Source organism: Coregonus lavaretus (assembly GCF_964263955.1).
Source record: "Coregonus lavaretus genome assembly, chromosome: 15".
In the NCBI taxonomy this organism is placed as follows: domain Eukaryota; kingdom Metazoa; phylum Chordata; class Actinopteri; order Salmoniformes; family Salmonidae; genus Coregonus; species Coregonus lavaretus.
This window is the reverse complement of record NC_140002.1, coordinates 8577325-8595985: the sequence shown is the minus strand read 5'-3', so window position 1 is coordinate 8595985 and position 18661 is coordinate 8577325. Positions and strand designations below refer to the sequence as shown.

Here is an 18661-nt window from a genome sequence, read left to right as displayed (position 1 = left end):
TTCTAGCACCTGGATGGAGACACAGGGTTCTCTCTTTCTTTTTCTGCAATAGAAAATCTCTGGCCCTGCTTCCTTTTTGTTCTTGCTTTCTTGCTGCAATCGGTGATCTGGAATCCACAGTAGGGGAAACAGCACCACCGTCCACCCCACCGCCGTTGTTATTGTTTTGGTTTTGTTGAAGAAGGCGGAGGTGAGGAGCATCGCGTAACCTGATAAAACAAATTGCAGTGATGTCTAGGGGGATAAACAGTATTCGTTGTTTGCAGTGACTTCTTCTAATATCGCAAACGGACGTGGCTGTTTCACCATTAAGGATTCCAGCTTTTACCTAACACCATTGGATAGATTTTGTCAGAAGGAGAAGGGAAGGATGCATTTTTTAAAGTATTTAAACAGGACCGCTAAAATACACATTACTCACTCGTTGTCTGTTTCTATCCTCAGGATACTCCTCTCTCCCTCGCCCTGTCCAGAATGGACCCTCCCCAGAGGAGCTGGAGCAGCAGAGGAGGTACCATTCACATGATTTTAGGGTTTCTTCAGGTGCTGAGTAGTACAGCACCAAAGAGAACCTCTCTATAGCTACTGGTTAATAATGTTCCTGTTGCATACCAACTTACCCACATCTTCATATTGGTTGTGCACAATTATTAGTAAAACACACTCTACCTTCCAACTTCACACATTTTGTAAGTCTAAAAGACCCTTAGGCACCCACACACCACACCACAACACAGACCAATACGTTCACTTCCGGGTACTCCTCCAGACAGTGGCTCAGCCACATTAGCTAACTATCACCGTAATGGTAATCACATTTAGCTATAAAGGTCTGTCCCAAAAAGCACCGTATTCCCTATATAGTGCACTACTTTTGACCAGGGCCCATCGGGAAGAGGGTGCCATTTGGGACGTAAGCTAGGTAGGTAGTTAATAAGGGGTATTACGGAGCCATGTCTCAACAAAGTAAGACAGACAGCAGGAGAAAGAGACCAAGATGTGTGGGATAGTGTGTTCTGGGAAACGGCTACTGCCTCAACCCACAAAAAATCCCCAGCTGGTCCTGTAAATCTAGATGACGGCTACTACTCTAGCCTATGCACGTGTATACGGATATAGAGCTGTGTTGTATTGTGTCTGGAGCTAGGATAGCTTAAGATTCTTTTTAGATTGGGTGCATGTGGAGGTTGTGTTGTCAGCATATGGTCTGTTGTGTTGTCAGCAGAGGGCAGTTGAATGTACTTAAAGTGTTGTTGTTTTGTTACTGTTTTACTAAGATGGGTGAAAGGGCACTTGGCTATTGCATATCTGACTGCTGTTTAGTAGATCATTTGTCTATTTTAAGTCTCTATACTTTAATTATGCTAGGATAAATGTTATTCTAAACGTTTTTACTCATGATTGCTCAGTATAGAAATACAGTTCTAGAATGCTGTCTCCTAGAATCCTAGTAACGAGTAGAGAGTATTGGACTCCTAGAGGAACTAGACTGTAGACGTACTCATCCCGATCAGTTCACATGCCTACAATTCTGAACATTACAGACCGATAGGAATGTAATGAACAGAGTAAACATGGACATGGCTTTCTATCATGGAATAAAGATAACTTGCTCACCTCTCACAAACATTTTAAATTTGTCTGCAGCTCTCCTGCATTTGCACAACTAAACAGTTGAATTGAGTTTCAGTTATTTGTACTTTCACACACAGTCCATATGGATTCCATGGAGGTTGCGTTTTATGTCATTACTGAATGGATAGTGTTGAAGCCATTAAAATGTATTTAAATGTGTTCGAAACCTGTCTGTACAGTGCATTCGGAAAGTATGTTACGTTACAGCCTTATTCTAAAATTGATTAAATCGTTTTTTCCCCCCTGATCAATCTACACACACTACCCCATCATGACAAAGCAAAAATAGGTTTTTAGAAATGTTTGCAAATGTATTAAAAATAAAAATCTGAAATCACATTTACGTAAGTATTCAGACCCTTTACTCAGTACTTAGTTGAAGCACCTTTGGCAGCAATTACAGCCTCGATTCTTCTTGGGTACAGTGGCTTGCAAAAGTATTCACCCCCCTTGGCATTTTTCCTATTTTGTTGCCTTACAATTTTCAAGCCGATTTAAGTCAAAATTGGGTCCCGCTTTAAATGACATGCAGTTTATAAAGGCTTCATAAAGCCTTCATAAAGCCTTCATACACACTACATAAATGAGTTACAAATTATCTAGAACTGTGTGTCATGCTTTATAAAGGGTTCATAAATGTGGCATAACTGTGTGACATAAACACCAATGTCAAATGTAACCCACTATGTAAAATATAAAGGGTGGCATAAGCACCGCTTAATAAAGGCCTGACAAATTAATAAAGGCCTGACAATTTTTTTTTATTGAGGCTTCACAAAACATTTCTAACCATGTCATGCATCTTGGTAGAGTACTGCAACGCCAGGATAGTTGGTTCGATTCCCGGGACCACCAAAACGTAAAAATGTATTCACGAATGACTGAAAGTCGCTTTGGATAAAAGCATTTGCAAAATTGTGTATATTATATTACATTTCTAGGATGGCCCAACTTCTTTCCCTCTTGTGTGAATAGTCAATATTGGACCTGACCTCAAATTCCCCCAAAATGCTGTGCTGCAGGATGACAAACACTCTAAAGTGCAGTCTTCTGTTTTTTTTTTCCCAGATTCCATTTTCTCAGTTTTGTTTTTCCAGGTTTCAGATATCCCCAATTTCTTCAGGTTTTCCCCAATTCTTTCAAACTTTCTTAATAGAACAACAACAACATTTGATTTTCTGTGTTCACAGCAATGCTTAAACCACAACAGGGGATTACTTTTGAGGACTGCCCGCTCCATGATCTCGCCATCACAGTTGACAACTCTGTTGTGTCCTTCTCCCAGCAAATAGCTTTGACTGTGCAGAGCGGGAACTGTGCTTCCGTAGAGGTAGGGGGGCTAGCAGGCCAGAGGTGGATGAACGTAGTGCCCTCGTTTGGGTGTAGGGTCTGATCAGAGCCTGAAGGTAAGGAGGTGCCGTTCCCCTCACAGCTCCGTAGGCAAGCACCATAGTTTTGTAGTAGATGCGAGCTTCAAATGGAAGCCAGTGGAATGTGCGGAGGAGCGGGGTGACATGAGAGAACTTGGGAAGGTTGAACACCAGACGGGCTGCAGCGTTCTGGATAAGTTGTAGGGGTTTAATGGCACAGGCAGGGAGCCCAGCCAACAGCGAGTTGCAGTAATCCAGACGGGAGATGACAAGTGCCTGGATTAGGACCTGTGCCGCTTTCTGTGTAAGGTAGGGTCGTACTCTGCGAATGTTGTAGAGCATGAACCTGCAGGATCGGGTCACCGCTTTGATGTTAGCGGAGAACGACAGGGTGTTGTCCAGGGTCACGCCAAGGTTCTTTGCACTCTGGGAGGAGGACACAATGGAGTTGTCAACCGTGATGGCGAGATCATGGAGCGGGCAGTCCTTCCCCGGGAGGAAGAGCAGCTCCGTCTTGCCGAGGTTCAGCTTGAGGTGGTGATCCGACATCCACACTGATATGTCTGCCAGACATGCAGAGATGTGATTCGCCACCTGGTTATTAGAAGGGGGAAAGGAGAACATGAATTGTGTGTCGTCTGCGTAGCAATGATAGGAGAGACCATGTGAGGATATGACACAGTCAAGTGACTTGGTGTATAGAGAGAATAAGAGAGGGCCTAGAACTGAGCCCTGGGGGACACCAGTGGTGAGAGCACGTGGTGCGGAGACAGATTCTCGCCACCCCACCTGGTAGGAGCGACCTGTCAGGTAGGACACAATCCAAGAGTGAGCAGCGCCGGAGATGCCCAACTCGGAGAGGGTGGAGAGGAGGATCTGATGGTTCACAGTATCAAAGGCAGCAGATAGGTCTAGAAGGATAAGAGCAGAGGAGAGAGAGTTAGCTTTAGCAGTGCGGAGAGCCTCCGTGACACAGAGAAGAGCAGTCTTAGTTGAATGAGTTGAAACCTGACTGGTTTGGATCAAGAAGGTAATTCTGAGAAAGATAGCAGGAGAGTTGGCTAGAGACGGCACGTTCAAGAGTTTTGGAGAGAAAAGAAAGAAGGGATACTGGTCTGTAGTTGTTGACATCAGAGGGATCGAATGTAGGTTTTTTGAGGAGGGGTGCAACTCTCGCTCTCTTGAAGACGGAAGGGACATAGCCAGCGGTCAAGGATGAGTTGATGAGCGAGGTGAGGTAAGGGAGAAGGTCTCCGGAAATGGTCTGGAGAAGAGAGGAGGGGATAGGGTCAAGTGGGCATGTTGTTGGGCGGCCGGCCGTCACAAGTCGCAAGATTTCATCTGGAGAGAGAGAGGAGAAAGAAGTCAAAGCATAGGGTAGGGCAGTGTGAGCAGGACCAGCGGTGTCATTTGACTTCTACAGACCCTGCTGAGTATTCCCTACAATACTTTTACTGCAGCACCCAGAATAGTTTTTGCTCTATACAAAAACTATTCATCCCCCTTGGCTTTTTTCCTATTTTGTTGCATTACAGCCTGTAATTTAAATGGATTTTTATTTGGATTTCATGTAATGGACATACACAAAATAGTCCAAATTGGTGAAGTGAAATGAAAATAATTCAAAAAATTCGAAAAAATACATAACGGAAAAGTGGTGCGTGCATATATATTCACCCAATTTGCTATGAAACCCCTAAATAAGATCTGGTGCAACCAATTACCGTCAGAAGTCACATAATTAGTTAAATAAAGTCCACCTGTGTGCTATCTAAGTGTCACATGATCTGTCACATGATCTCAGTGTATATATACACCTGTTCTGAGTCTGCAACACCACTAAGCAAGGGGCTCCACCAAGCAAGCGGCACCATGAAGACCAAGGAGCTCTCCAAACAGTTCAGGGACAAAGTTGTGGAGAAGTCAGATCAGGGTTGGGTTATAAAAAAATATCTGAAACGTTGAACATCCCACGCCGCACCATTAAATCCATTATTAAAAAATGGAAAGAATATGGCACCACAACAAACCTGCCAAGAGAGGGCTGCCCACCAAAACTCACGGACCAGGCAAGGAGGGTATTAATCAGAGAGGCAACAAAGAGACCAAAGATAACCCTGAAGGAGCTGCAAAGCACCACAGCGGAGATTGGAGTATCTGTCCATAGGACCACTTTAAGCCGTACACTCCACAGAGCTGGGATTTATGGAAGAGTGGCCAGAAAAAAGCCTAAAAAATAAGCAAACACGTTTGGTGTTCGCCAAAAGGCATGTGGGAGACTCCCCAAACATATGGAAGAAGGTACTCTGGTCAGATGAGACTAAAATTGAGCTTTTTGGCAATCAAGGAAAACGCTATGTCTGGTGCAAACCCAACACCTCTCATCACCCCAAGAACACCACAGTGAAGCATGGGGGTGGCAGCATCATGCTGTGGGGATGTTTTTCATTGGCAGGGACTGGGAAACTGGTCGGAATTGAAGGAATGATGGATGGCGCTAAATACAGGGAAATTCTTGAGGGAAACCTGTTTCAGTCTTCCAGAGATTTGAGACTGGGACGGAGGTTCACCTTCCAGCAGGACAATGACCCTAAGCATACTGCTAAAGCAACACTCGAGTGGTTTATGGGGAAACATTTAAATGTCTTAAAAGCCTAGTCAAAACCCAGACCTCAATCCAATTGAGAATCTGTGGTATGACTTAAAGATTGCTGTACACCGGCGGAACCCATCCAACTTGAAGGAGCTGGAGCAGTTTTGCCTTGAAGAATGGGCAGAAATCCCAATGGCTAGATGTACCAAGCTCATAGAGACATACTCCAAGAGACTTGCAGTGGCATTCAGCACTTGAAACAATAACAAAGTGTTTTCCCCGCCCATGTTTCGGTAAAAAGCTGAATGATGGGGCTGGAGAAATGTAACCACTCTCAAATTCATAGACCGAGAAATGGATGCCAGGACTGACCATTCATGATACCAAAATTATAGTTTTAACCATGTTTGTAGGCTATATAGTACAACAGTTGAACTACGCTCATGAAGCACTTGTAAGCTATATTCTTCAATAATCAACATATCATTAAGTCAAAAAATGTTAAAATAATTTACTCCAAGTAGGGAAAGGATGGTGGGGTTGAAAAGTAATAAAGGGGAGTATGTATGTATATATATATATATATATATATATATATATATATATATATATATATATATATATATATATATATATATATATATATATATATATATATATATATATATATATATAAAAACATGGGGGATTGGAAGTGATGCAGACAATTACATTGATAGAAGATACAATCTATCTGCAATATTAAGCTGATCCATTCCCCCCCAAAAAAATAAATAAATAAATAAAATAAAAATATTAATAAAAAGTCAAAAAAGGTATGTAGCAACTGTATATAACCCCTTTAACCAACAGTAGAGACTCTTATCTGCCAGCTGAAAGATAGCCATTCAAGGCAGTAGACTTGAGAATCCTCCTCACCAAAGGTGAACAGTGCTTAACCTATGACATGAGCCAGCCAGGTATAATTGACCCTTTGAGATGATGTTTTGTGTCCTCCACTTCCTTTAATATACAGGATTGTATATTGTGTGGCCTATTGGATATACCAGATGGTATCAACTGTCTGAACAAACATGTTAATGTAATCTATTAATTACAATTTGTAGTTAAAAAGTATAGTAATTTCTTATCAAGACCTAGGGGGCTATATCTCTGCACTGTCCATATTTGGAATGTGTAACTAAAACAAGTCAATCGTGATGGGTTATATAATCTATATTTTTTATAATTGAAAATGTAGTCTAATAGATTTATTTCATATATCACACATATTAAGTATATGAATGTATAGGCCTACAACTCCCATATTCTTAAAATAAGTGTTTTACATTCATCAGTCTAAAAGTTTCAGATTCTCCTGATAGGTTGATATCTCATTGGGGGTGGAAATAGAGAATTTAGGCAACAATAGTTGCAGCTGTCTGGTATCAACGTAAGATCAGCTAAATCACTGGTTTATTCTTGTGGGTTTTTCATTTCAATCAAGCTTATTTTAGCATGCAGGTGCATGTCATCGCCCCTTAGTATAGTTTTAAGAAAACCAGCGCTAACACGGGGCTCCATGACAAGTTCTGCGTCTTCGTTGCAATTCACCTATTATGACTGTCAGTGACACCTAACCCTGACGCTAACGCAGTCAGGCTATTATGACTGTCAGTGACACCTAACCCTGACGCTAACGCAGTCAGGCTATTATGACTGTCAGTGACACCTAACCCTGACGCTAACGCAGTCAGGCTATTATGACTGTCAGTGACACCTAACCCTGACGCTAACGCAGTCAGGCTATTATGACTGTCAGTGACACCTAACCCTGACGCTAACGCAGTCAGGCTATTATGACTGTCAGTGACACCTAACCCTGACGCTAACGCTAACGCAGTCAGGTTCTGTGTGGCTTAGTTGGTAGAGCATGGGCGCTTGCAACACCAGGGTACTGGGTTCAATTCCCTAATGTTAGTCGCTTTGTATAAAAGTGTCTGCTAAATGGATAACACACTTTAATCTACAGTAGCACACACTAAGTTATAATAGTGATATTACATTGTACATGGGAGGTATGGTGTGTAGATGCAAAAGATCATGACTCTTTCATTTTGTGTATGTGTGTACACACCTGTGTGTGTGCCTGTTTATACAGATGTAGGATCTTAATTTGATCATCCTGTTGCAGGAGAACTTTCCTGCAAGTGTATTTGAGCTTTAAAAAGGCTTCTGAACTTCCATTTTTAAATTTCAGGCCTGATTTTCCCATACGAAAAATGTACGTAATCATTCACATTTCCTGTTGCTGCAGGATTTTTGTCCAGCTGTAGCAAACTGGCTCAAATTAAGATCCTACATCTGTATGTGTGTGTGTGAACATTAACTGATAGAAAGAACTCTGTCTGTGTCTCTCCCCTCGCAGACTGGAACTGCAGAGGCAGGAGCAGCAGGAGAGAGAGAAACAGGCCGCAGCCATCCCCCCTACAGCCCCACCCGCCCCTCCTTCAGCCCCTGGTGGCCCCCCGGCTCCCCCAGGCCCGCCTCCACCTCCAGGCCCCCCACCTGCTGGCCCCCCACCCCCACCTGGCCCCCCACCACCACCTGGGTCCGGGGCCCCACCTGCCCCACCTCTGCCTGGAGGAGGAGGAGGAGGAGGAGGAGGAGGAGGAGGAGGAGGGGGGGATGGACTAGCTGCCGCCCTGGCAGGAGCCAAACTACGCAAATCCGCCAAGGTGAGACCAGTGTCACAGCCGTTTTCCAGGTCGTCTTCATTGCAGTCATGCTGTGCATATGATCAGATCTGACAGGGCCTGGAGAAGTGTTTAACATCTCAAGAACCACGCCAATATAATATAGAAAATCTTATTTGAATTGTGCAGGCAGCGCACCTTCACAAAAGACCTGGAACACATCCCTTTTACTCCATATTCCATTGTTGATGCATGTTGTATATTCAGTGAGTCGAACACCTTTCTTGAGGTAATCCCTGATCTTTAAGTGAGTGGATATAGGTGAAGACATGGCTTCCACCTTTCACAAATCTTAGTGTCAGATTAGTGATTTCCTCAAGGAAGGCTAGAAAGAAGGGTGCATTTTTTAAGTATTGAAATAGAGCCCGTCTCTCTCCATAGGAGGATAGTGGTGCGGCGGCACTTCCTACATCGGGAGGAGGAGGAGGAGGTGGGGGAGGTGGGGGAGGAAATCTGATGGGGGAGATGAGTGCCATCCTGGCCCGTCGGTGAGCCTCTGCCTCAGTCTTTGTTACACGTGGGGCTGGACGACTGTGTGTGATGAGTGTTAACGTTGTGTGTATGTGTGTGACGAGAGTGTGTGTGTGACGTTTACGATCATATCACTGTGTGCGGGTGTGTGATTTGCTGAGGCTTAGACCTCGTCTTCATTGTGTGTCTTCGTGTGCAGGAAGAAAATGTCAGATAATCCAGGTGCAAAGAAGGATGAGCCCAGCAATGTAAGTATCCTGTCAATTATCTTTGTAGAGACAACAATCCTCCTCTCATAAATCCTTAAAGAGATTCTCAGGTAATTGCGTACTACATCACATATGAGCACCACATCATTACTCTCTCTCTCTGTCTCTGCTGTGTCCACTGAGCCTTTGGGCCAGCCCTGCAACTTCATTGGATTACGCTGGGCAGGACTCTTGCTAGCTGTCACTCAAATGCAAGAGCCTGAAGCTCATTGGCTGGAACGCGAATTGCTAGGGGGCTGGCCCACGTGGGGGGAAATGTAGGGAAAATGGCACGGCACAGCTTCAACAAAACAGTCACTTTCAAACTAGGGATTTCGTGGCTAATTGAGGTAAAACAGTAATTCTGCTCATAGATTATGTATGTATGAACTAGACATTGGAAGAGATGGAGACATCCAGCCCAAAGCGGGAGGTTTAAAAAAGTAGTCTTAGTCTCCAAAGTACCGGAGCATGTCTTTAAGAATGTGTGTGTGTAAGCTGCAAGTCAAGTCACACTGTAGTTAAAGACATATGTGCATAGTAAAGGGATGACACAATGTCATTTTGTTTCTCTGCTCTTTTAGGAAGACTCCTCAAAGTCCTCAGGCCAAAGTGGTGAGTAGATCCACTGAAGTCTTCAGTCACTCCTTTTGTATTTGACTCAGTATGCACCTGGGAGCTGTTCCAGAAAGAAGAATCAATGAGTTGGCCCGCTAACTGTTCCAAAAATATGTCGGCTGAATATATATACTTCCTTCTCAAAAATGACACTCATGTTTCTGAAATAGCATCATCATTTTATGAAATATAGACTTTAAATTAGCATGGTATAATTGACTCGACAACCAACAACCCATATCCAAGTTTAGCTTTCTAAAATAATTGGAAAATCAAGAGATACAGTATTTGACTGCTTATCAAAGTTAGCTGGTTAACTTAATAATGGTCCTGTTTTCTGGAACACTCCACTGATCATTAAATTATATGTATTTTGTTTGTATACATTTAACTTGTGACAGCTAGTGTAGTTTCCTGGGTTGTATTCATTAGGCACCAAATGAAAGAAAACGCACCGAAACAGGGAGGGACTACCTGAACCTCGTTTTCCTTTTATTTTGCTACGGTGTGCACTAATGAATACAACCCAGATCTCTTTGACTCATATGAATGTTCTATCCTTGTTTGAGCTGTGAAGCACTGGTTCGCCGTTTATTGAATAAAGTATAATATAGCTACATAAACATAAAATAGATTTTGATGTTTCATCATTTTCATGATCTCCTTTTGTCATGACAGACACCCTCAGGAGACCGTGGGAGAAATCTGCCACCATGCCAAGGTAGGGAATGCACCCATCTGTTGAATGTCAGCACAATAAACACCAACATGCTGTCTCTCATACCTGTGGTGCAGGAAATTTGCTACAATAACTATGTTTACTATGGAGGGACAAAACTGGGCGGGCACAAATTCCATCTGTGCCCCCCGTGGAGCCGGCCCTGCCCCTATTTTATCCCACCTCTCTGGCACTGTAAAGAGAGAGTGTGTTTGAGAGAAAATCTTGCATGTGTCAAACAGGACTAACTCAACCACCAAGACCCAGCTGCAGGAGAGCAGCCCCAGCCCCAGCCCCACCACCTCTGCCCTTCCTCCCATTCCCCCTTCTCCATCGTCTACCCCAGTGTCCAGGTACCCCCTATCTACCCCCCCCCCCCCCCTACCCTTTTCCCTTATGCCGGGACTCCACGTCTGTCTGCAGCTATTCTACAGTCTCACTAGTAGTGCTGAGCGATTAGTGATTTTTGAGGTCGGTTTGGTTTCGATTCGATTCTGAAAAAAATGATCACAGTTTTCTATTTATTTTCTTCTTTTTTTACATTAAATGCACTATGCATTATGTGGGTTGAATGTTGTAACAATACAGAATAAAACAATTAATACAAGTCCCATGGTGGTAGTGACTGCCCATTACTGCTTATCACTTATTAACCATAATTTATTCACATGACTTTAATAAAATATTTGATTACTTTATTCCAAGTCATTATCTCATCTCTATAGAGCTGCTGCATATGCTTTCTGACAAAATTACTATTTTAGTAGTTCTTCAAAGTAAATAAGGCATACTTTATGACTGCTGAATACCAACAATCAATCACTTCGATCATGTATTTTCCGGTTAGCGAAGCAACTGCTTTCTATCCCTCTCAATCGCGCGTTTTCTCTTCTTTCAGTCTCTGTGTATTACTCCGCACAGACCTGACAAGTTTAAGCGGGCGCGCAATGGATTATGGTAATTGTAGTTAATTGCCACGTTTTCTGAGCTAAACTATGTAAAATATTGGCCTGTTGGAAACTACAACTCCCTACTATATCGCAGTGTTCAGGCTTGATATAATTTATCTCTAGAGAAACTGCACATTGAGCTCACAGAAAAAAAACGAACAAAATGGAATTCAATCAATTAGTTGTTCAATAACCCCAAATGTTGGTTAATCGCTCAGCACTACTCACTAGGTGTAGGGTGAAGTTCCTCCTAGCAATGATCTTGGGTAAGTTTCCCCACTCATGGTTAAGGTTAGGATTGGGGGTGGGAAGCTGATCCTAGATCTGTACTTAGGGGAAACTTCACCCCAGAGTGAACTGCCAACAGCGTTGTGTGTTCTCTTGTGCAGCTTGTTGTGCCAAGCGATTTAAGCAACACAATGCTATGTATAGCTGTGAACTTTGCACATCTTTGTTTTTGCCCTGGCACTAACACACCTGATTCTATTCAAAGGCTTGATGATGATTGATTGGTTGAATCAAGTGAATTAATTAGTGTTGGGGAGAAAAATAAAATTGGGAAACACTCTGCTTTAGGGCCTAGCAATCCTCAAGGCCATGTCTTTGGTACTCTCTGTTTTTGTCTTTTTGGTCTTGCTGAGATTTTAAAAAAGTATCACAGGAAAAGCACAAGAGGTGGTTTCAGTAAATTGTGTTTTTTGCTGCCGCCTTTCGTTGAGCCTGCTGTGTGTGTCTTTACTATGTCTTCTGACTAAGCGTTTCTGTCCGGCTCCTGCTAATGACAGCACCCTAGTCCAGGGCACGGCCCAGAAACAACCTTCTATACACCCTAGGCACTGGTATAGATGTGAAAGGATTGGATGGGTATAAGCAATATGGAGGAAATTCCACCTAGCCTATCAGAGGGCAAGGTGGTGGAACTACCATATTACTTATACCTATCCAGTTGTTTCAGATCTACGTCAAGTGCCAAAGGGTTAGGGTCTGTTTCTGGACTGGGGTCTCGCTCAAGTCACCACTTGAGTAAAACAATTCTCTCCCCCTCAGATGTGGAAACGAAACTGATTAACTCAAGGCCAGTGGCTATGATAAATTGAATCTGGTGGACTAGTGCTTGATTGGAACAAACCCATTGCAACTAATCAGTGGTGTAAAGTACTTAAGTAAACATACTTTAAAGGACTGCTTAAGTAGTTTTTGGGGGGTATCTGTACTTTACTATTTATATTTTTGACTACTTTTACTTTTACTTCACTACATTCCTAAAGAAAATTATGTACTTTTTACTCCTTACATTTTCCCTGACACCCAAAAGTACTCGTTACATTTTGAATGCTTAGCAGGACAGAAAATGGTCCAATTCGCACACTTATCAATAGAACATCCCTGGTCATCCCTACTGCCTCTGATTTGTCGGACTCACTAAACACAAATGCTTTGTTTTTAAATGATGTCTGAGGGTTGGAGTGTGAACCTGGCTATCCGTAAATAAAATAAAAATTGTGCCGTCTGGTTTGCTTAATATAAGGAATTTTACATGATTTGTACTTTTACTTTTACTTTTGATACTTAAGTATATTTTACAACTACATTTACTTTTGATACTTAAATATATTTAAACCCAAATCCTTTTAGACTTTTACTCCAGTAGTATTTTACTGGGTGACTTTCACTTTCACTTTAGTCATTTTCTATTTAGGTATCTGTACTTTTACTCAAGTAATGGAGCCTAATTTGACCCATTCAGTGAAATGGTTTCAACCTCCATTACTAAAAAATAACACCCTGACCATTGAAAGTACTTCAGTTGCTATGTTGGTACAACACCAGCAGTTATCCACCCCTCATTAGTCTACAGCTTTCTGTGACGCTTCTGCAGTTAACACGGTGACAAGATGGCTGGTCCATGGCTCCTGTCAAGATCGCCATCTGTTGCCGTGGCAGGACAACAACCCACCATTTTTGCCTGAACTGAGCTTCCATATCCTTGGGGTTTGTTGTTGCCCTCCCTCTCCCCGCCCATCTCGTCTCTCAATTCACTTCTTTTTTCTTTCTTTCTTTCCCTCCCTCCTCTCTCTCTCACTCCTCTCTCCCTCACTCCTCTTTCTCCTCTCTCCTCTCTCTCCTCCTCTCTCTGTCTCTCTCTGTCTCCCTTTATCTCTCTCTCAGGATGAAGGCCACGAACAGCACAGGCAGTGAAGACTCAGAGATGGAGAGAATCAAACAGGTGAGCTCCACCATTGACCTGTTCATGTTATGTTTAAAGGATTATTGGTATGTAGGCTAGAGATAAAAGGGTGACCATTGCTCCCCTACTGATGGTGTCAGATAGAGACGACTATCGGCATCATTCTCAGATAACACTTTATTTTTTTGTATTTTTGGGAAAGCAGGTATTCTTGGTTTCAGAATATCTGCTTAATTGATTGGTGATGATCAGAATGATACTGACTGTGACGAAGATGATGATGATGATGATTTGTGTGTTTAGGACATCCTTGAGGAAGTGAGAAAAGAGCTCCATAAAGTGAAGGATGAAATCATCGGTGGTGAGTTCCTGATTTGTCCATCCAATTCAAGGAGCACTCCCTAGCTTTTCTTTTTTATGTCTTTAGCAGTACAGTCAATAAGAATCACAATACAATGTTGCTCCAGCCACTGCAGTATATTCATATACCTCTAACAGAGTGGAGGCTGCTGAGGGGAGGACGGCTCATAATAATGGCTGGAACGTAACATACGGAATGGCATCAAATGCATTGAACCCATGTGTTTGATGTATTTTATAACATTCCACCTGTTCCAGCCATTACCACGAGCCCGTCCTCCCCAATTAAGGTGGGAGAAACTCTCCAAATACAGGTGTGCCAAGCTTGTAGCGTCATACCCAAGAAGACTCGAGGCTGTAATCGTTGCCAAACGTGCTTCAAATAAGTACTGAGTAAAGGGTCTGAATATTTATGTAAATGAGACATTTCAGTATTTTGTATTTATTTTTGCTAAAATGTCTATTAAAAAAACGGTTTGTGCTTTGTCGTTATGGGGCATTGTGTGTAGGTTGATGAGGAAAACAATCTATTTTAGAAATAAGGCTGTAATGTAACAAAATTTGGAAAAAGTCAAGGGGTCTGAATACTTTCCGAATATACTGTATATACATGTGTGTACATGACTTCTTTAAAACTACTTATCTTTGTTTTATATTATCCTCTCAATTCTCATATTATTACGAATAATGTATTTTTACTTTTTATATTATGACTAAATCATAAGACAATGTGTGAGGAATTTTGGGGCCTCTCTCTTTCTCACGAATTTTCTCCCTCTTTCTCTTCCAGCATTTATCCAGGAGCTGCAAAAGAGAGGACCAGTATAGTCTCTCAACATACAGCCACTGCCACCTGGCCAGAAAATGGGGGGATGGAAGGAAGGGAGAGATGGCCATATGGAGGGGTGGATGGCTCATATATTTCCTGCACTGTTCAGGCTCCCTCTATCAATGTTACACACACACAGACACACACCTATACATTTAGGACTGTACCAATCGGCAGTCTTCCAAACTTTTTTTTTCTCCGTTGTTTTTCTTGTTTGCCTTTCTCATGGTTTCAAGAGCTCTGCTGTGCTGTGCTCCGCCATCACTGCCTACCTTACTCTACTCTACTCTCTCCCTGCCTCCCAAGTCAACTCCCATATCTTACCTGGATGTATCTGGCCTTACTCTTCACTAGTGCAGAGCAAGGTTTGGCTCAGTTCGAATTGGAGGCAGTCAATTCAGGAATAAACTGAAATTCCAATTCAATGATTGAAAAAGGGGTATCTATTTTCAATGACTTCTCAATAAACTGAAAAGGAGAAGCTATTTATGTCAAAAGTTTTACACATTTTAGATTTTAAATTAAAATCACTTCCTGAATTGACTGACTTCAATTCGAATTGAGCCCAACCCTGATGCAGAGAATTCAGGGAATACCATCAACCACACCATCGAAACACAGTACATTTTCAACAGTCCCACATTTCAAAGTCTCACGCCAACCTAACTGTGGGAAAACGGTTCTGCTGCAGCGGTTGACCACAGGGTGGAGCTGTGAAACAGAAGAATCGGATCCGAGGGCCTGCCTTTCTCTGTAGTCTCTGTACTACCCAGGAGCAGCCGGGGAACTACAAATCCCAGCTTTCAACAATAAGGGAGATCTGGTTAAATATATGTCTGTCCTTCTAGTACACCTAATAGGAGTAGGGTGAAGTTGCCCCTAGATGCTGATCTTGGGTCAGTTTGGCATTTTCCCCACTTATGGTTAAGTCTAGGTTTGGGGGAGAGGAAGCTGATCCTAGATCTGTACCTGGGGAAACTTCAACCACCTTATACTGCCATTTATACTGTAATAGCGAACGGGTTGCCAACTCCTTGCTACACCTCACATCAACTGTTTTTTCAACCTCAGGGATTAGCGGAAGCATATCAGTTAGTGCCAGATAGGACCGTATCAGCAGGTCCTATACCAGTCACCATGCCCACTTCTCCTTAGGATTTAGCACAGAGGACCCCAGCAGACCACCTATGGATGACAAACAGGCCCAATCCCAAATCAACCCATATCCCCTACAACTTCTGCCTCCCTTCTTCACTAGTGGAGATGTGAGAAGATTAGATTGGTGTAAGCAATATGGCAAAATGTCATCCAGCCAATCAGAGAGCAGGTGGAAACTATTACCATATTACTTATGTCGAGCTTATCCTTTCAGCTCTCCACAAGTGCGTAGGGCTAGGGGTCGATTTTGGTATAGGGTGACAATTTGCCACCTAGAAACAGAATGATTGGAATCGGCATTATCCTCTAAAAGCAATTAACTTTTGCTGATAGGATCTTAGATGATTTTAATTGTATCTATTTAAGAATGAAGAATGAATTCTTAAGCACTCCAATGTCCGTGACATTTCCTAGCTCCCTGTGCAGCACGTCCAACAGGTTGCCAACCATATCCATTTCCCAATGACCTGGAGATCCATGCCTGTTCTGTCCATTCTATTTCTACACTCCTAACACTGCCTACTCTTCTAGTAACCACATAAGAAAAGGGTTGAGCGGGGAGAGGAGGAGAGCAGGTAGGGGACTGTACCTGGTATGATTCGGCTGCGGTGCAGGTAACTGCTACGTATCACTGTGCAGTCCAGGGACTCTTACTCGACTGTGTTTGTTCTTATAAAGATACTTAATAATACCCATTATGTTAGCTGCCTCTGTGGCCTCATCCGACAGAGATGCCAATCTTCGCTAATGCAACTCGGCCTCGCCTCCTGAGCACTCTTACAATCTTTATAGATTAAGTGAAAGAATTATAGTACTTAAAAAAATCCATAAGGTTTTCTATTTCCATTGGAAATACTGTGGTAATGAAAATGGAAGCCCCACTAGTAGTGGGCAAAAACTGGTTGAATCAACGTTGTTTCCACATCATTTCAACAACAAAAAAATCCATGTGACCAGGTTGAGTCAACGTGGAATACTGATTGGATTTTCAAAAAGTCATAAACTTAAGGGAACATTGTCTTCTATTTTTAAAACGTTGAATCTAAATCCAATGACATGGTGACATTTGTTGTTTAGTTCACGTTGAATTCACATTAGTTGACAACTCAACCAAATGTAAATCAAAACTAAACATTGAAATGAAGTCTGTTCCCAGTGGGAGGTATCTTTGATTAATTTTTTAGATGCATTATAAATGTTATTTTGGATTTATTGAAGGTGATTTTCTATTATTAGAGTGAAGGATTTTTACACTGAAATGTTGTGAGAGAAAATGCCGTAAAGACACTGGATTGGAGATGCTTTTCTGGTCAAATACAGCTGCTTCTTGTATCAAACTGTGGTCCGTCTCATCTGTTGTTTTGGGTGGGGAGAGAGACTATATGGAAGTATTTTACATGTTTTTTACTCAGCAGTTAAATGTACTTAAATGTACACCATTTGTATACCCCAAGAATATTCACACCTGATCAGTTCCATCAAGTGGCATACTGATCACTGTCTTAGTGACAACCAAGTGACAACCCAATAATTACGTTGGGCTTGCATATGGAGCATATTGATATATAAAGGCATAATGCTATCACTATAGCCTTATACAATGTTATTATCAGGTTTACTTTGATCAGAGTGACTCCTCTAACAATATGTTTTCTTCAGCAGATAGGAAAATGTCTTGTTGACTTGACATGTTCTGGTTGTGAATTCAGGCAACAAGGTAATTATCCCAGGTATTATTTTACAGTGTGCAGTGTACCCAGCTGTTTGTCCATGAAAAGTGACTAGTCTATGGAACCTCCAATCTTATTCAGAGAGATACAGTATATATTTCCAGTGAACAAAGGTAAGAACTGCAGGTTGATACACGATAAATAGGTAGACTTATAGATGTGACTGTCCTGTTATGTATAGAAAAATAACTGTGGCCACCTGTGTGTATGCACTCTCCAGATGTGTACTTTGTATAGCTGTGAAGATTACAGATATGTTCTGAATGACTGCATCTTTTTGGTGCTTAGCGTTACACATAAGGTCTCTAATAACGTTTCATCCACAGAGACCAACAGCAGAGGTCAGATTCAGAGACCAACAGCAGAGGTCAGATTCAGAGACCAACAGCAGAGGTCAGAGTCAGAGACCAAAAGCAGAGGTCAAAGTCAGAGATTCTCAGTGGTCCAGAAGTTTACATAAATATTTCTGATGAGCTTGCTGAGAAGTGCAAATATAAGCTCAAATCTGATCTGAAGAATACGCAACATCTCCAACTATGATAACTACAAAGTTCTGTTTGTCTTTGACGGTCTGGATGAGTGTCGACTGCCCCTAGACTTCAAACAAAACAAGAGATGTTATGATGTCACAGAGTCAACTTCAGTGGATGTGCTGCTGACAAACCTCATCAAGGGGAATCTGCTTCCCTCTGCTCTCCTCTGGATAACCTCCCGACCTGCAGCTTCCAATCAGATCCCTTCAGGGTGTATTGACCTGGTGACAGAGATAAGAGTGCTCAACGACCCACAGAAGGAGGAGTACTTCAGGAAGAGATTCAATGACAATGACAACCTGGCCAGAAGAATCATCTCACACATAAGGAGCCTCCACATCATGTGTCACATACCCAGTGGTGTAAAGTACTTAGGCAAAAATACTTTAAAGTACTGCTTAAGTCGTTTTTGGGGGTATCTGTACTTTACTTTACTATTCATATTTTTGCCAACTTTTACTTTAACTTCACTACATTCCTAAAGAAAATAAGATACATTTTCCCTGACACCCAAAAGTACTCATT

The 18661-nt window shown here is 42.2% G+C and overlaps 1 protein-coding gene across 1 annotated transcript in view; it reads left to right on the top strand.

Moving 5' to 3' along the window:
* Positions 1-14905, top strand: part of LOC311142482 (uncharacterized protein) — a 43720-nt gene extending 28815 nt beyond the window's left edge. The window contains exons 4-13 of the mRNA XM_084178132.1: positions 445-511; positions 8006-8315; positions 8715-8821; positions 9004-9052; positions 9637-9667; positions 10349-10391; positions 10631-10741; positions 13508-13565; positions 13830-13887; positions 14677-14905. Coding sequence (XP_084034258.1) covers positions 445-511; positions 8006-8315; positions 8715-8821; positions 9004-9052; positions 9637-9667; positions 10349-10391; positions 10631-10741; positions 13508-13565; positions 13830-13887; positions 14677-14714 — 872 coding nt within the window. The 3' untranslated portion in view covers positions 14715-14905. The remainder of the gene's footprint in view (positions 1-444; positions 512-8005; positions 8316-8714; positions 8822-9003; positions 9053-9636; positions 9668-10348; positions 10392-10630; positions 10742-13507; positions 13566-13829; positions 13888-14676) is intronic.
* The last annotated feature ends 3756 nt before the right edge of the window (positions 14906-18661 follow it).